The 26208-nt window shown below is 35.1% G+C and overlaps 1 protein-coding gene across 1 annotated transcript in view; it reads right to left on the bottom strand.

Annotated features, from left to right (window-relative positions):
* The window catches only part of CHMP3 (charged multivesicular body protein 3), a 65795-nt gene that overhangs the window by 32608 nt on the left and 6979 nt on the right, over positions 1-26208 (bottom strand). Inside the window, exon 2 of the mRNA XM_059079368.2 lies at positions 9565-9625. Coding sequence (XP_058935351.1) covers positions 9565-9625 — 61 coding nt within the window. The remainder of the gene's footprint in view (positions 1-9564; positions 9626-26208) is intronic.

Here is a 26208-nt window from a genome sequence, read left to right as displayed (position 1 = left end):
AAAGCAGATTAAAGTTTTACTGAGCTCTGCCCACCAGAGCAACACCCAGCTCTACCCACCACCAGTCCCTCCCATCAGGAAGCTTGCACAAGCCTCTTAGATAGCCTCATCCACCAGAGGGCAGACAGCAGAAACAAGAACTACAATCCTGAAGCCTGTGGAATGAAAACCACATTCACAGAAAGACAGACAATATGAAAAGGCAGAGGACTATGTACCAGATGAAGGAACAAGATAAAACCCCAGAAAAACAACTAAATGAACTAAATGAGTGGAGATAGGCAACCTCCCAGAAAAAGAATTCATAATAATGATAGTGAAGATGATCCAGGACCTTAGAAAGAGAATGGAGGTGAAGATCAAAAAGATGCAAGAAATGTTTAACAAAGATCTAGAAGAATTAAAGAACAAAAAAACAGAGGTGAACAATACAATAAGTGAAAGGAAGAATATACTAGAAGGAATCAATAGCAGAATAACTGAGGCAGAAGAATGGATAAGTGACCTGGAAGACAGAATGGTGGAAATCACTGCCATGGAACAGAATAAAGAAAAAAGAATGAAAAGAAGTGAAGACAGCCTAAGAGACCTCTGGTACAACAACAAATGCATGAACATTCACATTATAGGGGTCCCAGAAGAAGAAGAGAGAGAGGAAGCACTGAGAAAATATTTGAAGAGATTATAGTCGAAAACTTCCCTAACTTGGGAAAGGAAACAGCCACCCGGCTCCAGGAAGTGCAGAGAATCCCAAGCAGGATAAACCCAAGGAGAAACACACCAAGACACATAGTAGTCAAATTGATAAAAATTACAGACAAAGAAAAATTATTAAAAGCAACAAGGGAAAAATGACAAATAACATACAAGGGAACTCCCATAAGGTTAAGAGCTGATTTCTCAGCAGAAACTCTACAAGCTAGAAGGGAGTGGCATGATATACTTAAAGTGATGAAAGGGAAGAACCTACAACCAAGATTACTCTACCCGGCAAGGATCTCATTCAGATTTGATGGAGAAATCAAAAGCTTTACAGACAAGCAAAAGTTAAGAGAATTCAGCATCACCAAACCAGCTCTACAACAAATGCTAAAGGAACTTCTCTAAGTAGGAAACACGAGAGAAGAAAAGGACCTACAGAAACAAACCCAAAACAATTAAGAATAGGGTAACAGGAACATACATATCGATAATTACCCTAAATGTGAATGGATTCAATGCTCCAACCAAAAGACACAGGCTCGCTGAATGGATACAAAAATAAGATCTGTATATATGCTGTCCACAAGAGACCCACTTCAGAACTAGGTGAACATACAAACTGAAAGTGATGGAAAAAGATATTCCATGCAGATAGGATGGAAAAAGATATTCCATGCAAATGGAAATCAAAAGAAAGCTGGAATAGCAATACTCATATCAGATAAAACAATTTAAAATAAAGAATGTTACAAGAGACAAGGAAGGACACTACATAATGATCAAAGGATCAATCCAAGAAGATACAACAATTATAAATATATATGCACCCAACACAGGAGCATCTCAATACACAAGGCAAATGCCAACAGCTATAAGAGGGAATTGACAGTAACACAATAATACTGGGGGACTTTAACACCTTACACCAATGGACAGATCATCCAGACAGAAAAATAAGGAAATAAAAGCTTTAAGTGACATAACAGACCAAATAGATTTAACTGATATTTATAGGACATTCCATCCGAAAACAGCAGATTACACTTTCATCTCAACTGAACACGGAACACTGTCCAGGATAGATCACATCTTGGGTCACAGATCAAGCCTCAGTAAATGTAAGAAAACTGAAATCCTATCAATCATTTTTCTGACCACAACGCTGAGATTAGAAATAAATTTCAGGGAAAAAAACGTAAAAAACACAAACACCTGGAGGCTAAACAATACATTACTAAGTAACCAAGAGATCACTGAAGAAATCAAAGAGGAAATAAAAAAATACCTAGAGACAAATGACAACGAAATCATGATGATCCAAACAATGCAGCAAAAGAAGTTCTAAGAGGGAAGTTTATAGCAATACAATCCTACCTCAAGAAACAAGAAAAATCTCAAATAAACAATCTAACCTTACACCTAAAAGAAATAGAGAAAGAAGAACAAAAAATCCCCAAAGTTAGTAGAAGGAAAGAAATCGAGATCAGAGCAGAAATAAATGGAATACAAACAAAGAAAACAATAGCAAAGATCAATAAAACTAAAAGCTGGTTCTTTGAGAAGATAAACAAAATTGATAAACCTTTAGCCACACTCATCAAGAAAAAGAGGGAGAGGACTCAAATCAATAAAATTAGAAATGAAAAGAGAAGTTACAGACACCGCAGAAATACAAAGCATAAGAGACTACTACAAGCAACTCTTGTCTATAAAGTGGACAACCTGCAAGAAATGGACAAATTCTTAGAAACGTATAACCTTCCAAGACTGAAACAGGAAGAAATAGAAAATATGAACTGACTAATCACAAGTAATGAAATTGAAACTGTGATTTTAAATCTTCCAACAAAGAAAATTCCAGGACCAGATGGCTTCCCAGGTAAATGCTATCCAACATTTAGAGAAGAGCTAACACTCATCCTTCTCAAACTCTTCTAAAAAAACTGCAGAGGAAGAAATACTCCCAAACTCATTCTACGAGGCCACCATCACCCTGATACCAAAACCAGACAAAGACACTACAAAAAGAGGAAATTACAGACCAATATCACTGATGAATATAGAAGCAAAAATCCTCAACAAAATACTAGCAAACAGAATCCAACAACACATTAAAAGGATCATACACCATGATCAAGTGGGATTTATCTCAGGGATGCAAGGATTCTTCAATATATGCAAATCAATCAATGTGATACACCATATTAACAAACTGAAGAATTAAAACCATACAGTCATCTCAATAGATGCAGAAAAAGCTTTTGACAAAATTGAACACCCATTTATGGAAAAAACTCTCTAGAGAGTGGGCATAGAGAGAAACTACCTCAACATAATAAAGGCCATGTACAACAAACCCACAGCAACATCATCCTCAATGGTGAAAAACTAAAAGTATGTCCTCTAAGATCAGAAACAAGACAAGGATGTCCACTCTCGTCACTATTATTCAACATAGCTTTGGAAGTCCTAGCCATGGCAATCAGAGAAGAAAAAGAAATAAAAGGAATACAAATTGGAAAAGAAGAAGTAAAACTGTCACTGCCTGTAGATGACATGACACTATACATAGAGCATCCTAAAGATGCCACAAGAAAACTACTAGAGCTAATCAATGAATTTGGTAAAGTAGCAGGATAGAAAATTAATGCACAGAAATCTCTTGCATTCCTATACACTAACAACGAAAGATCAGAAAGAGAAATTAAGGAAACGCTCCCATCTACCACTGCAACAAAAAGAATAAAATACCTAGGAACAAACCTACCTAGGGAGACAAAACCTACCTAGGGAGACAAAACCTACCTAGGGAGACATTTCTACAAAATGTAGAAAACTATAAGACACTGATGAAAGAAATTAAAGATGATACAAACAGATGGAGAGATATACCATGTTCTTGGATTGGAAGAATCAATATTGTGAAAATGACTTTATTACCCAAAGCAATCTACAGATTCAATGCAATCCCTATCAAATTAGCAATGGCATTTTTTACAGAATTTGAACAAAAAATCTTAAAATTTGTATGGAGACACAAAGACCCCCAATAGTCAAAGCAATCTTGAGGGAAAAAAACAGACCTGAAGGAATCAGACTCCCTGACTTCACACTATTCCACAAAGCTACTGTAATCAAAACAGTATGGTACTGTCACAAAACCAGACACACAGATCAATGGACAAGAATAGGGAGCCCAGAAATGAACCACACACTTATGGTCAATTAGTCTATGACAAAGGAGGCAAGGATATACAATGGAGAAAAGACAGTCTCTTCAATAAGTGGGGCTGTGAAAAGTGGACAGCTATATGTAAAAGAATGAAATTAGAACACTCCCTAACACCACACAGAAAAATAAACTCAAAATGGATTAAAGACCTAAATGTAAAACTGGACAGTATAAAACTCTTAGCAGAAAATAAAGGAAGAACACTCTTTGACATAAATCACAGCAAGATCTTTTTTGACCCACCTCCCAGAGTAATGGAAATAAAAACAAAAATAAACAAGTGGGACCTAATGAAACTTAAAATCTTTTGCACAGCAAAGGAAACCATAAAAAAGACGAAAAGACAACCCTCAGAATGGGAGAAAATATTTGCAAACCAATCAACGGACAAAGGATCAATCTCCAAAATATATCAACAGTTCATGCAGCTCAATATAAGAAAAACAAACAACCCAATTCTAAAATGGGTAGAAGACCTAAATAGACATTTCTCCAAAGAAGACACACAGATGGTCAAGAGGCACATGAAAAGCTGCTCAACATCACTAATTACTAGAGAAATGCAAATCAAAACTACAATGAGGTATCACCTCACATCAGTTAGAACGGGCATCATCAGAAAATCTACAAACAACAAATGCTGGAGAGGGTGTGGAGAAAAGCGCACCCTCTTGCACTGTTGGTGGGAATGTAAATTTATATAGCCACTATGGAGAACAGTATGGAGGTTCCTTAAAAAACTAAAAATAGAATTACCATATGACCCAGCAATCCCACTACTGGGCATATATCCACATAAAACTGTAATTCAAAAAGACATATGCACCCCAATGTTCACTGCAGCACTATTTACAATAGTCAGGTCATGGAAGCAACCTAAATGTCCATTGACAGATGAATGGATAAAGAAGATGTGGTACATGTATACAATGGAATATTACTCAGCCATAACAAGGAATGAAACTGGGTCATTTGTAGAGATGTGGATGGACCTAGAGACTGTCATAGAGTGAAGTAAATAAGAAAGAGAAAAACAAATATCATATATTAACACATATATGTGGAATCTAGAAAAATGGTACAGATGAACCGGTTTGCAGGGCAGAAATAGAGACACAGAGGTAGAGAACAAACGTATGGACACCAAGGGGGGTAAGTAGGGGGTGCGGTGGTCGTGGGATGAATTGGGAGATTGGGATTGACATATACACTAATATGTATAAAATAGATAACTAATAAGAACCTGCTGTATAAAAATAAAGAAATAAAATAAAATTCAAATCAAAGACTAAATAAAGCTATGTAACCTAAAAAAAAAAACAACACAAAAAGACAAAGAAACCAAATGAAAGACTTTGAAAGTGTTTCAGTGGTAAACCTTCATATGCAAGTAACATTTAAAGCAATCACATTATTTCAAAGTTATACCTTGTCTAAAGTAACCCCCACCCTCCTTTTTTGGTATCACCATCAATGTAGTAAATTGTCTACTATATGCCAAGTACTGTCCTAAACATTTTACATACATTCACAGATTTAATTGTCAGTACAGTTCTGTGAGATTCAAAGAATTTTAATAGGGACAGGTGGCTAATTGATAGCAGTGATGGTTTAAATCTGGTAGTGTAAGGACTCCAAAACCCACTATTATTTTTCTGATATCATGTTAGTTAGTTAGCTAACTAATAAATTGCTATGAATGAGAAATAACAGGAAACACGAGGAGAAAGACAGAGCTTGAAGATCATTTAACCAGATAAATGAGCTATGGATGTGAGAAGGTATACAATAAGCAAAGCACAAAACAGGAATAAACAAGGTTTGGGAGACACTAACTGAATTTATGTGGTTTCTAAAGATGACATTAATCAATTGTTTGTGCTATTATTGTCATACTGCTTAGTTCTACATATGTTTTATGCCCCCATATTATTATTTTTACTTTAAACAGTCAATAATTATTAAAAAAACTTTTAAAACAGAAAATCATTATATTTACTTACATACTTATAATTTCCAGCATGCTTCATTCCTCTGGGTAAATCCAAATTTGTATCTTGTATGATTTTCCTTCAGCTTACAACTTCCTTTAACATTTCTCGTACTGTAGACCTACTAGCAACAAATTCTCTTGGCTTTTGTATACAAGTATCTTTACTTCACCTTTGAATGCTGTTTTCATTGGACACAGAATTCTAGGATAATGTGGGGATTTTTCTTTCATCATATCAAAGATGTTTTGGTTCGTATTGTTTCTGATAATAAAATTTTAATCATTACCCTTTCCTCAGACTGTTTTATCTCTTTATTGTTACCTTTCAGTAATTTGATTATGATACGTCCTGGCAAGGTTTTCTTTCTGTTTATCCCGTTTGAAACTGGAGTTCCTTGGATCTGTGGGTTTACAGTTTTCATCAGCTATTATATCATGTGATCCTTTCTGGACTCTTTTCCTTCTGAGACTCAAATTACATGTTGGATCTTTTTTTTTTTTTTTTTTTTTTTTTTTACTTTTTTCTCTCAGTACTGCAGTTTGTATAGTTTGTATTACTATCTTTGATTTCACTGATCTTGTTTTCTATAGTGTATAATCTGCTTGTTCAACCCATTCAGTGAAGCTTTCATTCTACTTCACTTCATTCTAGATCTTTCATCTAAGTTCTACTTTGTTCTTTTCAATATCTTCTATTTACCTCTTCTTTACGTTCATGTTTGCCTTTGAAACATATGTTCATTATGTTTTCCTCTAAATCCCTCAACATATTTATAATAGCTGTTTAAAATCTCTGTCTGCTTATTCATTTGATCACCTGTTTTTTTTCTGGGTCTATTTATGTCTCCTGATTTTTCTCTTGATTTTGGGTCACACTTTCCTAGTAACTTTTCATTGGATGTTGAACACTCTAAATGTTTCATTTTTGGGTATCTGAAATTTTGGTAGTTCAGCCTTAAAGAACTTTAAAGAATGTTCAGCTTTATTTTGGTAGTTCAGCTTTCAAGACTTTTAAATTTTTATTTATTTTTATTTTATTTTTTAAAATTAATTTTTATTGGAGTATAGTTGCTTTACAATGTTGTGTTAGTTTCTACTGTACAACAAAGTGAATCAGCTCTACATATATATATATATATATATATATATATATATATACACACACATATATATATCCCCTCTTTTTTGGATTTCCTTCCCATTTAGGTCACCACAGAGCACTGAGTAAAGTTCCTGTGCTATACAGTAGCAGATCTGTTTTTAAGCTTCTTTGGTGTGGGCTTGCTAGGGCTACTTTCACCTTAATATTAAGGCATGACCCTTCTGCAGTCTCTACTGAATGCCCCAGATATTCAACAAAGTCTCTTTACTGTGTCTGGTCAGAACTCTACCATCTCTTAACCCTCTGTTAACTCTGGGAACTGTTTAGCTTATAGCCTCCTCCTGGTAGTTGTTCTGTCCCCAGTACCCTCCTAAAATCTCATTCTAAGTATGCACAGCTTAGTAGTCAGCTAAAGAATCAATGGGACCCTGTGTGGATATTTACAGCTTTTTCTTTGGATATTGCTCTTGTTCTGATACTCTGCCCCGCAAGTTCCAGACACTGCAGCTTCCCTGAACCCTAGTCTCTTTCTCCTCAATTCAGTGAGAACACCACACTCTGCTTGGAATCTCCTTCCACATGCTATGACCCAGAAAGTCTCCCTAGGCAGAAAATGAGGACCATATTAGGGCCCTCTCCTTTTGTTTCCCTTTTCTCACTGATCAAAATCCTGCACTGACAGTTATCCAATGTTTGAAAACAGATGTTTCACAGCTTTTGTCCAGTTTTTTCTTTACAATGGAGTGCAAGTTCAAATCCGTAACCATTACTCCATCATGGTTATGAATGTAATTCCCCTCTGTAATTATTTTTTATTTATTTACTTTTGGAATATCTTATTTACAAGTAGTTTTTCCATTTTTATTTTTTAAATTGAAGTATAGTTGCTGTACAACATAAGTTACAGATGTACAACATAGTGATCCACAATTTGTAAAGGCTTTACTCCATTTACAGTTATTATAAAATATTGGCTATATTCCCCATGTTGTACAATATATCCTTGTAGCTTATTTTATACCTAATAGTTTGTACGTTTTACTTCCCTACTCCTATATTGCTATTCTAATTCTTTTTTAAAAGGAGTGATATTGTGATACCTCTGTTATTAATTTTTCTCCAGTCATGAAAGTGTTAAAAATCATAAAAGTTTTTTTTTTTTTTTTCAGTATGCGGGCCTCTCACTGCTGTGGCCCCTCCCATCGCGGAGCACAGGCTCCGGACGCACAGGCTCAGCGGCCATGGCTCACGGGCCCAGCCGCTCCGCGGCACGTGGGATCCTCCCGGACCAGGGCACGAACCCGTGTCCCCTGCATCGGCAGGCGGACTCCCAACCACTGCACCACCAGGGAAGCCCCATAAAAGTTTTAAATGTTACTCTTTGCAAGTCACCTTAGTTTTAAGTAGTACTCAACAATAATCAACTTTATTTAGAAACATATTTTGCTCAATTTACAGCCATGCTAAGATAAACTGTAGTGAAAATGGAACTGCATTCCTTACATACAATTTATTTAATTTGAATTCCATAAAACCATTTCTTTGTAAGTAGGAAGAGGTTACTTTTTTTTCAAATGGCTTAAAACAACAAAAATTTATTCTTTAATTGTGGTGATCAGAAGTCTAAAATCAGGACTTCCCTGGTGGTCCAGCAGTTGGGACTCCACACTCCCAAAGCAGGGGGCCCAGATTTGATCCCTGGTCGGGGAACTAGATCCCACATGGCGCAAACTCAGAGCCCACATGCTGCAACTAAAAGATCCCGCATGCAGCAATGGAGATCTGGTGTGCCGCAACTAAGACCCAGCACAGCCCAATAAATATTAAAAAAACAAAAACAAAAAAGAAGTCTAAACTCCAGGTGTTGGAGGGGCTGCGTTTCTTCTGAAACTTCAGGGAAGAATCCATTTCCTTGTCTTTTCTAGTTTCCAGAGGTCAACTGCATTCCATAGCTTGTGTCTTCTTCCTCCATCTTCAAAGCATAGCACTCTTACATCTGGTTCTGTGGTCACATCTCCTTTTCTCTCACTTTTTCTCAACATACTGCCTCCCTCTTATAAGGACTCTTATGAGCCCACCCAGATAGCCCAGGATTAATCTCCCCACCTCAAGATCCTTAATTTAATCAAATCTGCAAGTTCCCTTTTGCTATGTAAGGTAACATATTCACAGGTTCTGGGGATTAGGACATGGACATCTTTGGGAGGCCATTATACTGTCTACCACAGAATGTGAGCGCCTGCTTTGTTTCCAACAGTAACCTGGACTCTAGGAAATCACAGATGAATGAACATGGCCTCTCCCCCTTGAATAGCTCAATTCCAGGCTGGAGGAAAGATTTTAGTTCTTATCAAATATAAAGATCTTTGAGTTGATTATATCTTGTTTTACTTACTATAATTAGAAAGCAAATAATTAGGGCAGCCATAAAAAATTAATATAAACTATGTCTTATAGATGTAGATACAGTTTACTTTTATGAACTAATGCAAAATACACCAAGATAAAGAATAGGAGATGTAAAATAATAATTACCTCTTATTTGCCTGTCAACAACTCTCATTTCCTTTCTTATCTTCAATGACCATTCATTGACCTGGGAAAAATTTTACAAAAGGAATTATAAGAGAAATCAATACCCCCAATTCACCACATTTTAAAGAATTTTATATTAATTCTACATTTACTCCTGACACAAGCTAGAAATAATATAAACCTATTTTGAAAGAAACAGACTTAGGGCCAAATTCTTTTTATTTCTTCTCTGGTCAAATTCTATTTTTTTTCCATCTTTTTATTCACAGTACATAGAAGTCTCAAACCATTCAAAGATTCCTATCTGAAGGCAGTACGAAGCACCTTATACAAGCTTCCCAAGAAAGTTCAGTACCCTGCAGGTAAATAAAAATTTTTCATGAGGTGCCATGGGCATAGAAAGGTTTTATGGGCATCAGAAGATTTTTAATTTCTATACAGAATTATTAAAAAAAACTGCTCTGACTGTGTGATAAGAATTCACCTTTTCCTTCTCCCCTTTAAAAATTACACTTTTTTTTTTTTTTTTTTTTTTTTTTTTTTTTTTTGCGGTACGCGGGCCTCTCACCTCTGCGGCCTCTCCCATTGAGGAGCACAGGCTCCGGACGTGCAAGCCCAGCGGCCATGGCCCACGGGCCCAGCCGCTTCACAGCATGTGGGATCCTCTCAGACCGGGGCACGAACCCGTGTCCCCTGCATCGGCAGGTGGACTCCCAACCACTGCGCCACCAGGGAAGCCCAAAAAATTACACTTTTTCATTTTACAAAAGAAATATATTCCTCTAACTTATGTGTCTCTTCTTACCATGACAGGTTTCCCTGAGAGGCTAAAACCTCTGAAGCACTAAACATAAGGCCAACTAGAAATACTGCTATAGGTGTTGAAAAAGTAGTGAATGACTCTAATGATTACCAAATTCTTATGCATTTCTTTCTAATTCTTCAGTTTCAAAAATGAAGGAAAATCTGAGTTATCAGCTGATAAATCATTAAAACTAAATTTTACATTTAATCAATTATTGCTTTTTGCCATATGACACAGAAGTTCAAAAAACTAAGTGACACTGACACAGAAAAATCCTTTCCACTACCATCTACTTATTTATATTAACAATGTTTCTCATCATTTGAGTCTAATAAAACATAAAATAGGGCTTTCTTCTAGTTAAGGCACCTCACGACGAGGCTGTCTTCTCTACGTCACAGCCATGCCATCCAAGGACCCTCTGCAGATGGCGCAACCCTTCTGACACAAGAAGATGACCACAGGCATGGCACACTGACTCCTTAGGTGAATGGGTTACCCCCAGAGATGATCCAACCATGCACTGCTACAATACAGCTACAATACAAGTTACTGGTACCAGTTCTGCTTCTGGACAAGGAGCAATTTGCTGGCATGGACCTCAGTGTCTGTGTGAAGGGTGGTGGTCATGCAGCCCAGCTTTTGCAATCCACCAGTCCACCTCCAAAGCCCTGGTGATCTTACTATCAGAAATATGTGGATAGGCTTCCCAAAAGATCAAAGACATCCTCATCCTGTATGACTGGACATCGCTAGTAGCCGCAAATTCAAACATTTGGAGACCCTGGTGTCTGCAATTACTACCAGAAATCCTACCAATAAGCCCATCATGAGGATCAGGGTTCACCTTTATAATAAACAATGGTTGTGGAATTTAAGGTAAAAAATAATAAAACAGGAATGGAATTGATGCTAACCCTTTAGCATTCATCCATGAATACATGAACTAAATGACATTAAAAAATTCATATCCTTAAGAGGTATTTCCAATAAATTTCACTTTTTAATGACTTTAAAATCATTATTTAACAAAATCTGTAAAAATATTTATTATTCATCAACTCTAATAACTCCACCCAGATGAAATATTAAAGCACTTAAAACTGTATGGTTATACAATTTTGAAAGTTAGTGATAGGTTTAAATATATATATATATTTTAAGTGAAATTCACATAACTAAGCCATTTTAAAAATAAACTTTATTTATTTTTAAAATTTTGGCTGCTTTGGGTCTTCATTGCTGTGCGCAGGCTTTCTTTACTTGTGGCGAGTGGGGGCTACTCTTTGTTGCGGTGTACCTGGCACGCAGGCTCAGTAGTTGTGGCATATGGGCTCTATAGCACAGGCTCAGTAGTTGTGGCACATGGGCTTAGTTGCTCTGCAGCATGTGGGGCCTTCCTGGACCAGGGCTTGAATCCGTGTCCCCTGCATTGGCAGGTGGATTCTTAACCACTGTGCCACCAGGGAAGCCCTACTTAGCCATTTTTAAATGTACAATTCAGTAGCATTTAGTGCCTTTACAATGCTGTGCAATCACCAACTCCCTATAGTCTCAGAATTTTTCAATATGTCAGAAGAACACACTATAAGCTATAAATAATCTTCCCCTATGACCATCCTCCCTCCCATTCCCTGGCAACAACTAATTTGCTTTTATGTCTTTTGATATGCTTATTTTAGATATTTAATACAAAAGAAATCATATAATATGTGGCCTTTTGTGTATCTGGCTTGTTTCATTTAGTATAGTGGTTTGAGGTTCATCTATGTTGTACCATGTATCAACATTTTTTATGGCTGAATAATATTACATTGAGTGTACATACAACACAAATCGTTTATCCATTCACCCAGTGATGGACATTTGGGTTGCTTCCATGTTTTGGTTACTGTGAATAGTGCTGCTATGAACATCTGTATACAAGTATTTGTTTGAGTACCTATTTTCAATTCTTTTGGGTATAAACCTAGGAGTGGAATTGCTGGGTCATATGATAGTTCTATTTTATATTTTTGAGGAACTCCAAAACTTTTTTTCAAAGGGGCTTCACCATTTTACATTCCCACAAGCAATGTACAAGGGTTCCTATTTCTCCACATCCTTATCAACACTTGTTATCTTCCAATTTTTTGATTACAGCCAATCTGTTGGACCTGTTGAAAGAGCATCTCATTATGATTTTGATTTGTATTTCCTTAATGACCAATAAAGTTGAATATCTTTTCATGTGTTTTTTGGCCATTTGAATATCTCCTTTGGAGAAATGTCTATTGACGTCTTCTATCCATTCAGCTGTCTTTTTATTGTTAAGTTATATAAGTACTTTATATATTCTGATAGTAAACCCTTATCAGATAAATAACTTGCAAATATTTTCTCCCATTCCGTAGATTATATTTTTTACTTTCTTGATAATGTCCTTTGATACACAAAAGCTTTTAATTTTAATGAATTCCAATTTGTCTATTTTTTTCTTCTGTTGCTTGTGCTTTTGGTGTTAGAGCAAAAGAATCCATTTCCAGATATTTGGTCATGAAGACTTACCTTTATGTATTTTCTGAGTTTTATAGTTTTAGGTCAAAGACTTTAATTTCAGTCTTTGATCCAAGTTAATTTCTGTATATGGAGTGAGGCAGGGGTCCAGCTTCGTTCCTTTACATGTGGATACCCACTTGTCACAGACCTTGTTGAAGAGACTATCTTTCTCCCACTGAATGATCTTGGCACCCTTATAGAAAATCAACTGGCCACAGATGTATGGGTTTACTTCTGGGATCTCAGTCCTATTCCACTGACTGATCTATACATCTATCCTTATGCTAATATCACAATTTTAGTTACTATATAGCTTTATGGTAAGTTTTGGACTCATGAACTATGGGTCCTCCAAACTTGTTTTTCTTTCTCAGTATGGTTTTGGCTATTTGGAACCTGTAGTATTCCATATGAATTTGAGGCTCAACTTTTCCATTTCTGCAAGAAAGGCATTTGGAGTTTTGACAGGCACTGCACTGAATCTGCAGATCACTTTGGTGGTACGGCCATCTTAACAACATTAAGTCTTGCAATCCATAAACTTGGAATTTCTTCCTATAATTTTTTGTAGTTTTCAGTGTACAAATGTACTGTTTCCTTGGTTAAATTTATCCCTCAGTATTTTATCATTTTGGATGCTACTGTAAATGAAATTTTAAAATTTCCCTTTTAGATTTTTCATTGCTAGTGTAAAAAACACAACTGATTTTTAAAATATTTATCTTGAAACGTGCAACTGTTGAATTCACTTATAACTAATTTTCTGGTGCATGAGGAATCTTTAGCATATTCTATCTGTGGAATCATGTTATCTGCAAATTAATAGGTTTACTTCTTATCAGTGTGGGTGCTTTTTATTTCTTTCTCTTGCTCAATTGCTCTGGCTAGGACTTCTAACGCAATGTTGATTAGTAGCAACAAAACCTGGTGTCTTTGTCTTGTTCCTGATCTTAGGTAAAAAGCTTTCAGTCTTTCACAATTTATAATGTATAATGAAGTATAAGGTTAGCTGTAGATTTTCATAAATGCCCTTTATCATGTTAGGGAAGTTCCCTTCTATTCTAGTTCGCTGAGTGTTTTTATCATAAAAAGTATTTACATATTTTCGTTCCAAGGATAATTATTTCAAGCACAAAAGTATTACATTAGGAGAAATCTATGGGAGAAAGTGGAATAGAAAAAAAATAGAGATTCTCATTCAAAGAGAAAAAAATAATGAAAACTGTCTGATGATAAATAAGAACTTATGCATGTATGTTTTAAATGAACATTGATAGGTATCGAATCACTATGATACTTTTAGAAGTGTTGTAACAATTCTATTCAAACACAACATTTACCGTATACAAAAAATCATACCATTTGCAACTGTTAAACTCATGATAAAAATATAAAATATTGATTTACAAATGTCCAAGGGGAACACAGGTACTCAAAATTATTGTAGGTGATACATTCAGAAATATGAAGACATCTAACCAGAACTTTCAGAAAGAGCAGGAAAGAAAATTCAACGTTCAAACAGTCAAATGTTTACTGAGCACCCATTACAACCTGTTCAATGTGCTAGGCACCACTCAATGTGCTAGTGATACAGCAGGAGACAAAATAAAGACTTATGAACTTACATTCATAGAATGTAAGTAAGAAAATGTAAGAAAAACAGACAATAAGCAAATAAACATGTAAATGTATACTAGGTCAGAAAATTAGTGCTAGGGAGAAAAATAAAGCAAGGAAGTAGGACAAGGGAAGTTGGGAAAGGATTACTTTATATGTGAAGATGAAAGAAAGTTCAATGGCTGAGGTGACTTTTGAGCAGAGACCTGAAGACACCTGCAAGGGAACCATGTGACTATCCACTATCCAGATAGGGGGAGGGGTTATGGAATTTTACTCTGTGTAAGAACAAAAGCCACTAAGAGACCTAGGCAAAAGAGTGTCCTTCAATACAGACTAAGGAATGGGGGTACAAGACCAGGTTTGATTAAATAATTTTTAAAATTAATTTATTTATTTATCTTTGGTTGCACTGGGTCTTTGCTGCACACAGGCTTTCTCTAGTTGAAGTGAGCGGGGGCTACTCTTCATTGCAGTGCGCAGGTTTCTCATTGTGGTGGCTTCTCTTGTTGTGGATCATGGGCTCTAGGTGTGTGGGCTTCAGTAGTTGTGGCACGTGGGCTCTAGAGCACAGGCTCAGTAGTGGTACACGGGCTTAGTTGCTCTGCGGCATGTGGAATCTTCTCGGATCAAGGCTCGAACCGATGTCCCCTGTATTGGCAGGTGGATTCTTAACCACTGAGCCACCAGGGAAGTTCCTGATTAAATAATTTTTGTTTGAACTAGCAACAACTTTAATAAAACTATTTCAATTCAGGTTTATAGAAAAAATATTTATGATCTATTACACAAAAAGAATCATATAAGGCAGTGAATTACTCCTAATCCTGTATATGATACAGCTAAATCTGTTTAATTTTTTTTCATGGATCAAAATACTGATTAGCTCCCATTATTTCTGCTTTCAATTGGTAATCTTTGATGATAGCCAATCTACTAGAAGCAATTCAAACTTCAGCAGTTACTGGAATTCCAGGAACAATGCCTAGTATAAATTTCACAATGCAAATTTAAACCTGAAAATGAGGCAGAATGAACAACTGCAGTGGTTTTTAAGCTTGTTTTTAGTAGCAGAATCCTTCAAATAAATGTAACATAGAACTCCACAGATACAAAAAAGATTATGATAATGTACATTTATCACGTAGGTTCAGGTTCAAAACTTTTACTAATATAAAGCAAATAAATGTGAATACTCTATCTGTCCTGATGAAAGATAAAACTTTAAATTATTTGTTACGATGTTATACCAACTTCAGCATCCAGTGTCTTCCGTATTGTTTTACATGTCTAGTACTGAAAATTCAAAGAGATTAAGGGATTAAGAAACTATTTTATTACATCTGTTTACCATTACAGTTACTTAACAATTTGCCTTTTAATTTAAGGTTGTCCATTGTTTAAACGAATCCAGAAGATTGAAAGCAAAGTCATTTAAAAATGGTTGTTTCAAAATTTATCGTTACATTATATAACTGCTCATGTTCATTAACAGGTGAACATTCAATTTAAGACAATAAATGGCAACAGTGAAATGACTTTTGTGAAAACACACTGCTACATTGTTTGCAATAGCGAAAGTCTAGAAATTACCTGAATGTATATCAACAGAAGACTAGTTAAACACATTAGAGAATTTCCATAAGTGAACAATATATTCTAATTAAAGAGAGAAAGGCAATGCACTGAGGACTACCCATGGAATTAATTCTCAAAAGATAAATGAAAATAGCAAGGTAAAGAATGTGTACAGTATAATATTACATATGTTAAAGGGAGAGAAAGAGGGAAGAGAGGGAGAGGCTAAAGGAGAGAAGGAAGGAGCAGGAAGGGAGAGGAAGAGAGGGAGGTGAAAAAAAGGGAGAGAGATATATAAATATGTCTCTATATATTCATACATTATGGAATATCAACAGAAAAATCCTCAGGAAATAGGCTGCCTTCAAAGTTAGAAACTGAATTAATTTGTGAATAGGAGTGAAAGGAAGATTTACTTTTTCCTGTAATTTTGGATACACTTTGCTGCCTTTTGAATTTTATAATATGTGCAAATATAACCTATTTCAAGAAATACTTCTTAAAAAAATAACGTAAAAAAGAATTATGAAAAAAATCCAGGTTCAGAAGCTGCTTTAAATCATCCCCGTTTGGAATAAATACTTTAAAATTCTACCTTGTAATATTAGAATATTCATTAAGGCTATTTTTCAAAAATTGTTTTAGATGCCACACAGCCTTCTCTGTTAGACAATTACCCAAAACTTTAAAATAGTTCAATGTGAACCCAAATTCTGTTTCACTTTCATAAGTAACAACCAGCAGTTTCTAAAATTAAAAAGTTTAAAAAAGTAAAATGTATGACAAATGATGATAATTGAAGACTAAAGTCAACCTGTCTTCATTATAGGGAAAAATAGTAATTAATTTACCTACTTTTATTTCCAAACCAGAATAACAAGTTTTCTGATTTAGTGCAAAATGTATTTTCATCTCTGTAAAAAAACTTCAATGTTACAAGTAATACACTTCATTGTGAAGGATCACTGTATATCATATATCAGGAAGCAGCTCAGAAAAATGAGAGCAAGAAAGAGAAATGTGCAAATGATACAACACAAAGAAAAATATAATATGCATTTAGTGAGAAAATAAAGATTCAAACAAAGACATTAAAGAAAGGTTTACTCTAAGGGGGGATAATTTCAAAAAGATTTGGAAAGTTCCATCTCTGCCTAGATATAGAAAGCTGAGAAGACTCTCAAGACGGTAAGACAAAGCTGAATGAACTACAAAACAACTTTTCCTGAACCTGTTGAAAAGCTCAGGTCACAAGGCAACAGTGCAGCATGAAATCTAAAGAAAGGCACTTCTAAGAAAAGAGGGAACACGAGCACTGAATCATCTGTGGCATAGCCTGGGATGGCAGGCACCTTAAAAGCAAGTAAAGAAAATTCAGTTAAAGTTCTAAATAAATTGATAAAGTCCAAGTGTGGGTTAGTGGACAGCAAAGAATCTCAGGAGCCACAAGTACAATGGGAGTTCAAATCAACTTTCAGGTTCTTCAAATGGAAATGGCATAAAAATGCTGAAGCGTACACAAAGAATGCCTTCATTGGCTCACAAAACTTGATACAGCTGAAGAAAGAATCAACAAACTTGAAGAAAAGTCAATAGAAGTTACCCAAACTAAAAAAAAGAATAAAATAAAGCTAAGTATCCAAGAGCTATGAGATAATAACAAATGGTCTAACACATGTGTAATTGGTATCCCAGAAGGAAATGAGAGAAGAGAGCCTAAGTATTTGAGGAAACAATGGCTGAAAAATTTCCAAAAATAATGAAAAATATCAAACCACAGATGCAGGAAGCTCAGGGAATCCCAAACAAGGTAAATATAAAAAACAAAACAAAACAAACAAAAAATACAATGTAACACCACACAACACACCTAAACACATTATATTCAAGATGCTGAAAATCAGAGATAAAATCTTAAGCCCAGCTAGACAGGAAAAAAGTATGCATTAATGACAAAGGAACGAAGATACGAAGTACATCAGACTTCTCAAAAGAAACTATGATCAGGAGATAATGGAGAGACGTCTTTAAAGTGCTGAGAGAATTTTCAAAATCCTCTAAATCCAAAATTCTATATTGGTGAAAATATCATTCAAAGTGAAGACAACTTCCAGATTCAGCTTTGATATACAGAGATTGGAAGTCATCAGTCCCATCCATAAAACAAGGAAAAAAAACCAACAACTTTTCTTTGATTCAACAGAAAACCAAGGTTATAGGGCAAACTGCCATCCTGCAATGTGGAGAGAGAGGTGAATACAGAGAGTGACAGTTGAGATATGCTTACCTGGACCACTGGAAGGAACATTTAAATGGTAATTTCGACTAACTGCTGGTAGATGAGTGTAGACTACCATGAGAATGAAAATCCTAGGGCCCCCAAAACTTTCATGGGCTTTACCTCCAAGAACCAGAGAAGTTTCTCATGGTGAAAAAGCAAGAAAGATACCCTTGTTTCTCTGGCAGGAAGAAAAGAAAAGTAACCATTCTGAAATATTCATACAGTGTTGTTCTTCATAAAAACGGCCTATTCTCCAGTAAAACAAACCTTACTAGAGCCTTATCTCACCCTGGAGAAGGGCGATTATCTGACATTATCTGCTTTCTCCTAATCTTCCTATGTCACTGGGAGTGGGCAGGAAGCTAAGAAACACTTGTGAACACCACGTCCAGGGACACAGGCCACTAAAACACTGAGTTTTAATAAGATTATAGAATGCTTCCAGTCCCCCACACCTTACCACCACACCAATAGGGCTCCAGTATAACAATGCATTAGAGATAAAAGAGACGCAAGATGCATGCCCTATCTAAAGAGGAGTTTTTGTGGATGTCCAAGATAACAAGAGAAATAAAAACAAGGACACAGGAGGAACTTTAAGCCTCTGGCACCTATAGCCACAGCAAACATTAACATAGCCAAACCCCTAGCCTCATCACCATAAAACCTCATACTGAAGACCTATTTACCTCATTTCCTATTACCCCACACATCATGTCCAGTTTTCAACAAAAAATTACAAAGCATTCTAAAAGACAAGAAAAAGCACAGTCTGAAGAGACAAAGTAAGCATCAGAACCAGACTTAAATATGACATAGATATTGACATTTTCTGGCTCTTGTGAGAAAAGTAAACATTACCCAAGAAGAGACAGGTACTGTAAGCACAAAGATGGAAACATTAAGGATCAAAAGGAAATGCTAGAAATATAAAACACATTACTATTATAACAGAAATGAAGATTGCATTTGACAAGTTCATCAGTAAATAAGACATAGCCAAGGAATAGATCAGTGAATCTGAACCAGTGAATAGAAACCTGCAAAACTGAAATGCAATAGGAAAAAGAATGAAAACAAACAGAAGAGGACATCTAAGAACAGTGGACAATTTCAAAAGATGTAACATACACATAATTGAATACCAGAAGGAGAAAAAAAAGAGAAAACAGTACCGAAAAAATATGAAATAATAATGGCTGAGAACTTTCCAAAATTAATGACAGACCCCAAACCATGGATAAAGGAAGTGAAGAGAAGACAAAGTAGGATAAGAATCCAAAAAACGACAACTAGTTAACTCATTTCAAAATGAGGAACACAAGAGCAAAGAGAAAATTTTGAAAGACAGAGAAATAACATACCTCACCTACAGGGGAACAAAGATAAGAATTACAAAAGACTCCTTGTTAGAAACTATGGAAGCAAGAAGAGAGTGGAGTGAGATAAAGTGTTGCAGAAAAAAATCAGCAACCTAGAATTCTATATCCAGCAAAATTATCTTTCAAAAGAGGAGAAGTAAAGACTTTATCAGACAAACAAAAATTGAGGGAATTCATCACAGCACATCTAGATTACCAGAAATGTTTTTTTAAAGTTCTTCAGGGAGAAGCAAAATTATACAGGTCAGAAACTAGGACATATATAAAGAAAGAATATTAGGGAAAGAATAAATGAAGACAAAAACCTTTTTTCTTATTCTTAACTATTTTTTTGGCTGTGTGGAGTGGCTTGTGGGCTATTAGCTCCCCAACCAGGGATTGAACCCATGCCCCAGAAGTGAAAGCGCTGAGTCCTAACCACTGGACCACCAGGGTATTTCCTATTCTTAAAGTAATAATAGTAACAGTATATTGGGTGAAGATAGAATATGGATAACTGAAATGAATGAGAGCAATGTCATAATGGACAGAATACACTGTTAAAAGGTATCTGCATTACATGTGAAACAGTATAATGGCATTTGAAGTTCACTTACTTAATTACAAATGTATATTTCAAAATCTGGGACAATCACTAAAAACTTTTTAAAAACACGTAATTGATACGCTAAAAGATGAGATTAAATGAATCATATGAAAGGTTCAGTGAAAACCAGACAGGGGAAAGCAAGAAAGCAAAAGAGAGAGAGAGAGAAAGAAAGAATCATTGCCTACAAGACTAAGGTTAAAAGTAAATATAAAGACTAACATTAAAAGTAAAAGGAAGGAGAAATATACCATGCAAACACTAATCAAAACCAAGCTCTCTCCTATCTCACACAGTATATAGAAAATAACTCTACATTAGTCAAAGACCTAAATATAGGAGCTAAAACTATAAAACTCAGAAGAAAATATAGCAATAAATCATCTTAACTTTGGAATTGTATTAGAAACATCCCAAAAGCATGATCAAAAAAAATACATATATTGAACTTCATCAAAATTAAAAACTGTTCATCAAAGAATATTATCAGAAAAATAATAAGATCACCTATAGAATGGGAGAAAATATTTGAAAATTATATACCTGATAAGGGTCTTCTAACAAAATATATAAAGAATTCGTACAACTCAATAACAAAAAGACAACCCAATTAAAAACTAGGCACTGCACGTCTGGAGCCTGCGCTGCTCCACAACGAGAGGCTGCAATAGTGAGAGGCCCAGGCACCATGATGAAGAGTGGCCCCCGCTCACCACAACTAGAGAAAGCCCTCACACAGAAACAAAGACAAAACACAGCAAAAATAAATAAATTAACTAATAAACTCCTACCCCCAACATCATCTTTAAACAAAAAAAAAAACAGACAAAGCGCATAAACAGACATTTCTCTGAAGGAGATACACAAATGGGCAAAAAGCACATGAAAATATATTCAACTTCATCTGTCATTAAGGGAATGTAAATAAAAACCACAAGATACCATTTCACATACAGCATATTGACTATAATAACAGAATTGGTTATAATCAAAAATATGTGTTAGCAAGGAGAGAAATAGGAACACTTGTACATTGCTGGTGGGAAGGTAAAATGGTGAAGCCACTGTGAAAAACAGTTATGGAGTTCCTCAAAAAGGTAAATAAATTCTACTCCTAGGTATATACCCAAAAGAATTGAAAATAGGCACTCAAAAATATTCATATGAGAATGTTCATAACAGCACTACTCACAACAGTCAAAAGGTTGAAACAACTCAAATGTCTATCAGTGGATGAATGCATGAGTTGTGAGATATGCATGCAATGAAATATCATTCAGTCATAAAAAGGAAGTAAGTGCTAGCTACATCATGGATGAACCTTGAAAACACTGTAGTAAATGAAAGAAACCAGACATAAAAGGCCCATATATTGTACAATTCCACTTATAAGAAATTAGAATAGAAAACAGATTGGTAGTCACCAGATGCTGGAGGGAGATTAGAATGGGCAGTAACTGCTTAGAGGGTATGGGGTTTTATTTTAGAGTGATGAAAATGTTTTGGAACTAGATAGAGGTGGTGGTTGCATGTTATGAATGTACCAAATACCACTGAAGTGTTCAGGGTAAAATGGTTCATTTTATGTTATGTAAATTTCACATCAATGAAAATAAAGAAAGAAAGAAAGAAAAAAGAAAGAGAGGGAGTGTGGGAGAAAGAAAGGAAGGAAGGAAGGGAGGGTAGCTGTATTAAGACAAAGCAGACTTCAGAACAAAAACCTTATCAGAGCAACAGAGGCATTAAGTAAGGATTCAATAAGAAAACAAAACAATCCTTAGTGTTCATGCACCTAAAAACAGAGCATCAAAATATATGAGGCAAAAATTGACAGACCTAAAAAAAAAAAATTGATAGATCTAAAAGGGGAAATGGACAAATCCACCTTATAGCTGGAGAATTCAAAAACCTCCCTTGAGATAATCGACAAATGGAACAGAGAGGAAATCAGTAAGGATACAGCTGACCTGAACAGAACTATCAGTCAACTTGATCTAATTAACATTTATAGAATACTCTGTCCAACAACAGAATACATAGACTTCTCAAGCTCACATGGAAACACTCCTCAAGACAGACCACTTTCTGGGCCATAACACACACACTCTAACAAATTTTTAAAAAATAGAAATCAAACAGTGTGTTCTGAGACCACAATGGAATGAAGCTGGAAATCAGTAACAGAAAAATAGCTGGAAAATCCCCAAATTTTGGAGATTAAACAACACACATCTAAGTAACACATGGGTCAAAGAAAAAGTCTCAAGATAAATCTAAAATTATTTTGAATTAAATTAAAGTGGAAATAAATACAACTTATGAAAAAGTGTAGGGTGCAGCAAAAGCACTGGAAAGTTAAGTTATAGCATTAAATACATATATTAGGAGAGAGCTAAACATCAATAATCTAAGATTCCACCTTAGGAAACTAAAGAAAGAAGAGCAATTTAAGCATCAAGCAAGCAGAAGAAAAGGAATAATAAAAATTACAGAATCAATGAAATTGAAAAGAGGAAAGTACAATAATAGAAAATCAATGAAACCAAAATCTGGCTCTTTAAACAGATCAATAAAATAGATAAGCCTTTAGCCAGGCGAACAGAGAAAAAAAGAGAGAAGACAGGGCTTCACTGGTGGCACAGTGGTTGAGAGTCTGCCTGCCAATACAGGGGACACGGGTTTGTGCCCTGGTCTGGGAAGATCCCACATGCCGCGGAGCGGCTAGGCCTGTGAGCCATGGCCGCTGAGCCTGCAAGTGCGGAGCCTGTGTGCCACAACGGGAGAGGCCACAACAGTGAGAGGCCCACATACCACACACAAAAAAAAAAAAAAAAAAAAGAAGAGAAGACAAGTTTACCAATATCAGAAATGCAAAAGGGGTCATCACTATTGATTCTATGGAGAATAAAAACACAATAAAGGAATATTATGAACAATTCTATGCTCATAAACTTGGTAAATTAAATGAAAGGGACCGATTACTTGAAAGCCTACTAAAACTCATACAAGGAGAAGTAGATTATCTGAATAGGCCTATTATTATTAAAGCAATTGAATCGGTAGTTAATAACTTCCCAACAGAGAAAGTATCAGGCCCAGATGGTTTCTCTGGTGAATTCTACCAAAGATTTAAGGAAGTAATGATAACAATTCTCTACAAAATCTTCAAGGAAATTTAAGAGTGAATATTTCTTAACTCATTCTATGAGGCCAGCATTATCCTAATATCAAAATCAGATAAAGACATTACAAGAAAGGAAAACTACAGACCAGTATCTCTCATGAATGCAAAATTCCTCAACAAAACATTAGCAAATTGAATGTAAAATTACATAAAAAGAATTATAAACCACAACCGAGTGTGATTTATTCCAGGTAGGCAAGGCTGGTTCAACATTCAAAAATTAGTCACCGTAATCCACCACACATCAATAGGCTAAATAAGAAAAATCATATGAATTGACACAGGAAAACCATTCTCCTATACTCACAATAAAAACTTTCCACAAACCTGAATAAAAGGAAAATTCCTCAATTTAATTAAAAAAACCCTGCAACCCCACCCTCACCCCAAACTATAGCTAACATCATAATTAATGGCAAGAAATTAGAAGCTTTCCCCCCCTAAGATAAGGAACAAGGCAAGGATATCATCTCTCTCTACTCCTATTCAACAGTGTAATGAAGTCCTAGCTAGTACAATAAGAAAAGGTACACAAATTTGGGACAAAACAATTAAACTGATATATATATATATTTATATATATTTGTTGTTGATTCTTTGGAATGGATACAAAATAATCTCCAAGAACTCCAAGAATTAACAAGCAAATATAGCAAGGTCATGGGACAGAAGATAAAAATACAAAAGTTAACTGCTTTCCAATATACCAGTAATAAACAATTGGAATCCAAAATTTTAAAAACATTTACCATAGCACCAAACAAAACAATAAAACACTTGGGTAAAAATCTAACAATACGTATAGGATGTACATGTAGAAAACTACAAAACGTTAATGAAAGAAATCACAGACATATAAATAAATGGAGAGATATTCCATGTTCATGGATTGGAAGACTAAACACTAATATATCAGTTCTTCCCAACTTCATCTGCAGATTCAATGCAATCCCAATCAAAATCACCAGAATCTATTCTGTAGATATCAACAAACTGATTTTAAAGATTATATGGAAAAGTAAAAATGTCCTGGAGTAGCCAAGACAACTGTGAAGAAAAACAATGCTGGAGGATTCCCCATTACCTAACTTTAAGATTTCATAAAAAATAAAGAACATATTTTCTGAACTTGGTCTTCATGTCTCAGCTTAAATGTTATTTTGGGAGGCCTTCTGTGACCCCTGGGGTAGTATAATTACGCAGAACCCTATACCTCATCTCTTTTGTAAACATTACATTAATTATATTAAACTAACATAATTATATATAACTAATATACTGATATTAATGTGTATACACATTATAGACTGTATGGTTCCAGCAGGTAAAAGACCTTTTCTTATTCACTAACCCCTTGTGCCCCTGGCACAAAGCAAATGCTCAATAATTATCTGTTGAATTTAACTGCATAAAATATTTGTTGTAAAGAAGAGGCATAAAATTTCAGTCATCAGAAACACCAAAAACCTATGTTTTTAAATGTCAGAGAGAAAAAGGTTCATGAAACTGCTCAAAATATTTTGTTTAACTTACAAAATCAAAAGGGATTTTGTGAAAGAAAAAATTCCTAAGAGAAATGGGAATAACCAAAATTATCCAGCCATGACCCAGATCAGTAGTTCTCAACTTCACTCCACACAGAAGTCACCTGGGACATTTAAACAATACCAATTTAATTGGGCTAGTAATAGAGCCCAAATGATAGGCAGTACTTAAAATTTCTTCAGGTGAATCTAATGTTCTGTTAGGGTAAAATACAGTCCAGTACAAAGAGCTCAAGAAACTGTCTCAAACAAGTCTCACAACTGGAAAGATCACTACAATAAACAAGAAAATGAAAACTGATAAAATGGAAAATTAACAAACCTTTATTTAGTACCAATAGGGTTTTAGTAATAAACAAAAAGCATTTATAATTGATAAGTTAAGCAGAACATAAGCAAGGAGTACAGTATAAAGAAAAATCAAATTGTAAATCAGACAGTATGCTGTGAAAACCATAAGAACTCTACAGAGAATTTCACACTATCAAGATATATACTTTATTCAAATTCATTCAAAGAGTCTACTACATGTAAAGCCAACTAGGCACAGGAAACTAAAACAAATAAAAGTGTGTTTTCTATAAACAGTATGGAAACAAATGGTAAGCCAAATGGAAAACAAAATGATTGAATCCCTGTTCTCATCCTTCATTGAAATTAATTAAGTGGATTGAAGACTTAAATACAGAATGCAAAACTAAGTTACTTTAAGAAGACAGTATAGGAGAACACCTTTATGATTTCAGATTAGGAAAGGATTTCTTCCATTTTTTTTTTAGGAAAGGATTTCTTTAAAAAGACACAAAAATCAATAAGCATAAAGGAACAGACTGATATTCTTATCTATACTGAAATTAAGAATTTATACTCTATACTCATCATAAGATACCATTTAAAGGAAGGAAAACGTTCAGAAAATTGGAGAAGCTATTTGTAACCACATAAATGGGAACAAAAGCATTTATAAAGCCTTGGTATCCAGAATATATAAAGACATGTATCCAGGACACATAAAGATTTCCTAAGAATTAGTCTTTTTTTTTTTGAATTGTGAACTTCGTATATGAAAACCCACAGGATGAAGGTGTCTCTGCATGATGTTATCTTCTTCCAGAGAAGACCTAAT

The sequence above is a fragment of the Kogia breviceps genome, chromosome 11 (genome assembly GCF_026419965.1).
Source record: "Kogia breviceps isolate mKogBre1 chromosome 11, mKogBre1 haplotype 1, whole genome shotgun sequence".
Lineage (NCBI taxonomy): Eukaryota > Metazoa > Chordata > Mammalia > Artiodactyla > Physeteridae > Kogia > Kogia breviceps.
The sequence above is the reverse complement of the archived record's forward strand: the minus strand, read 5'-3'. Positions and strand labels throughout refer to the sequence as shown.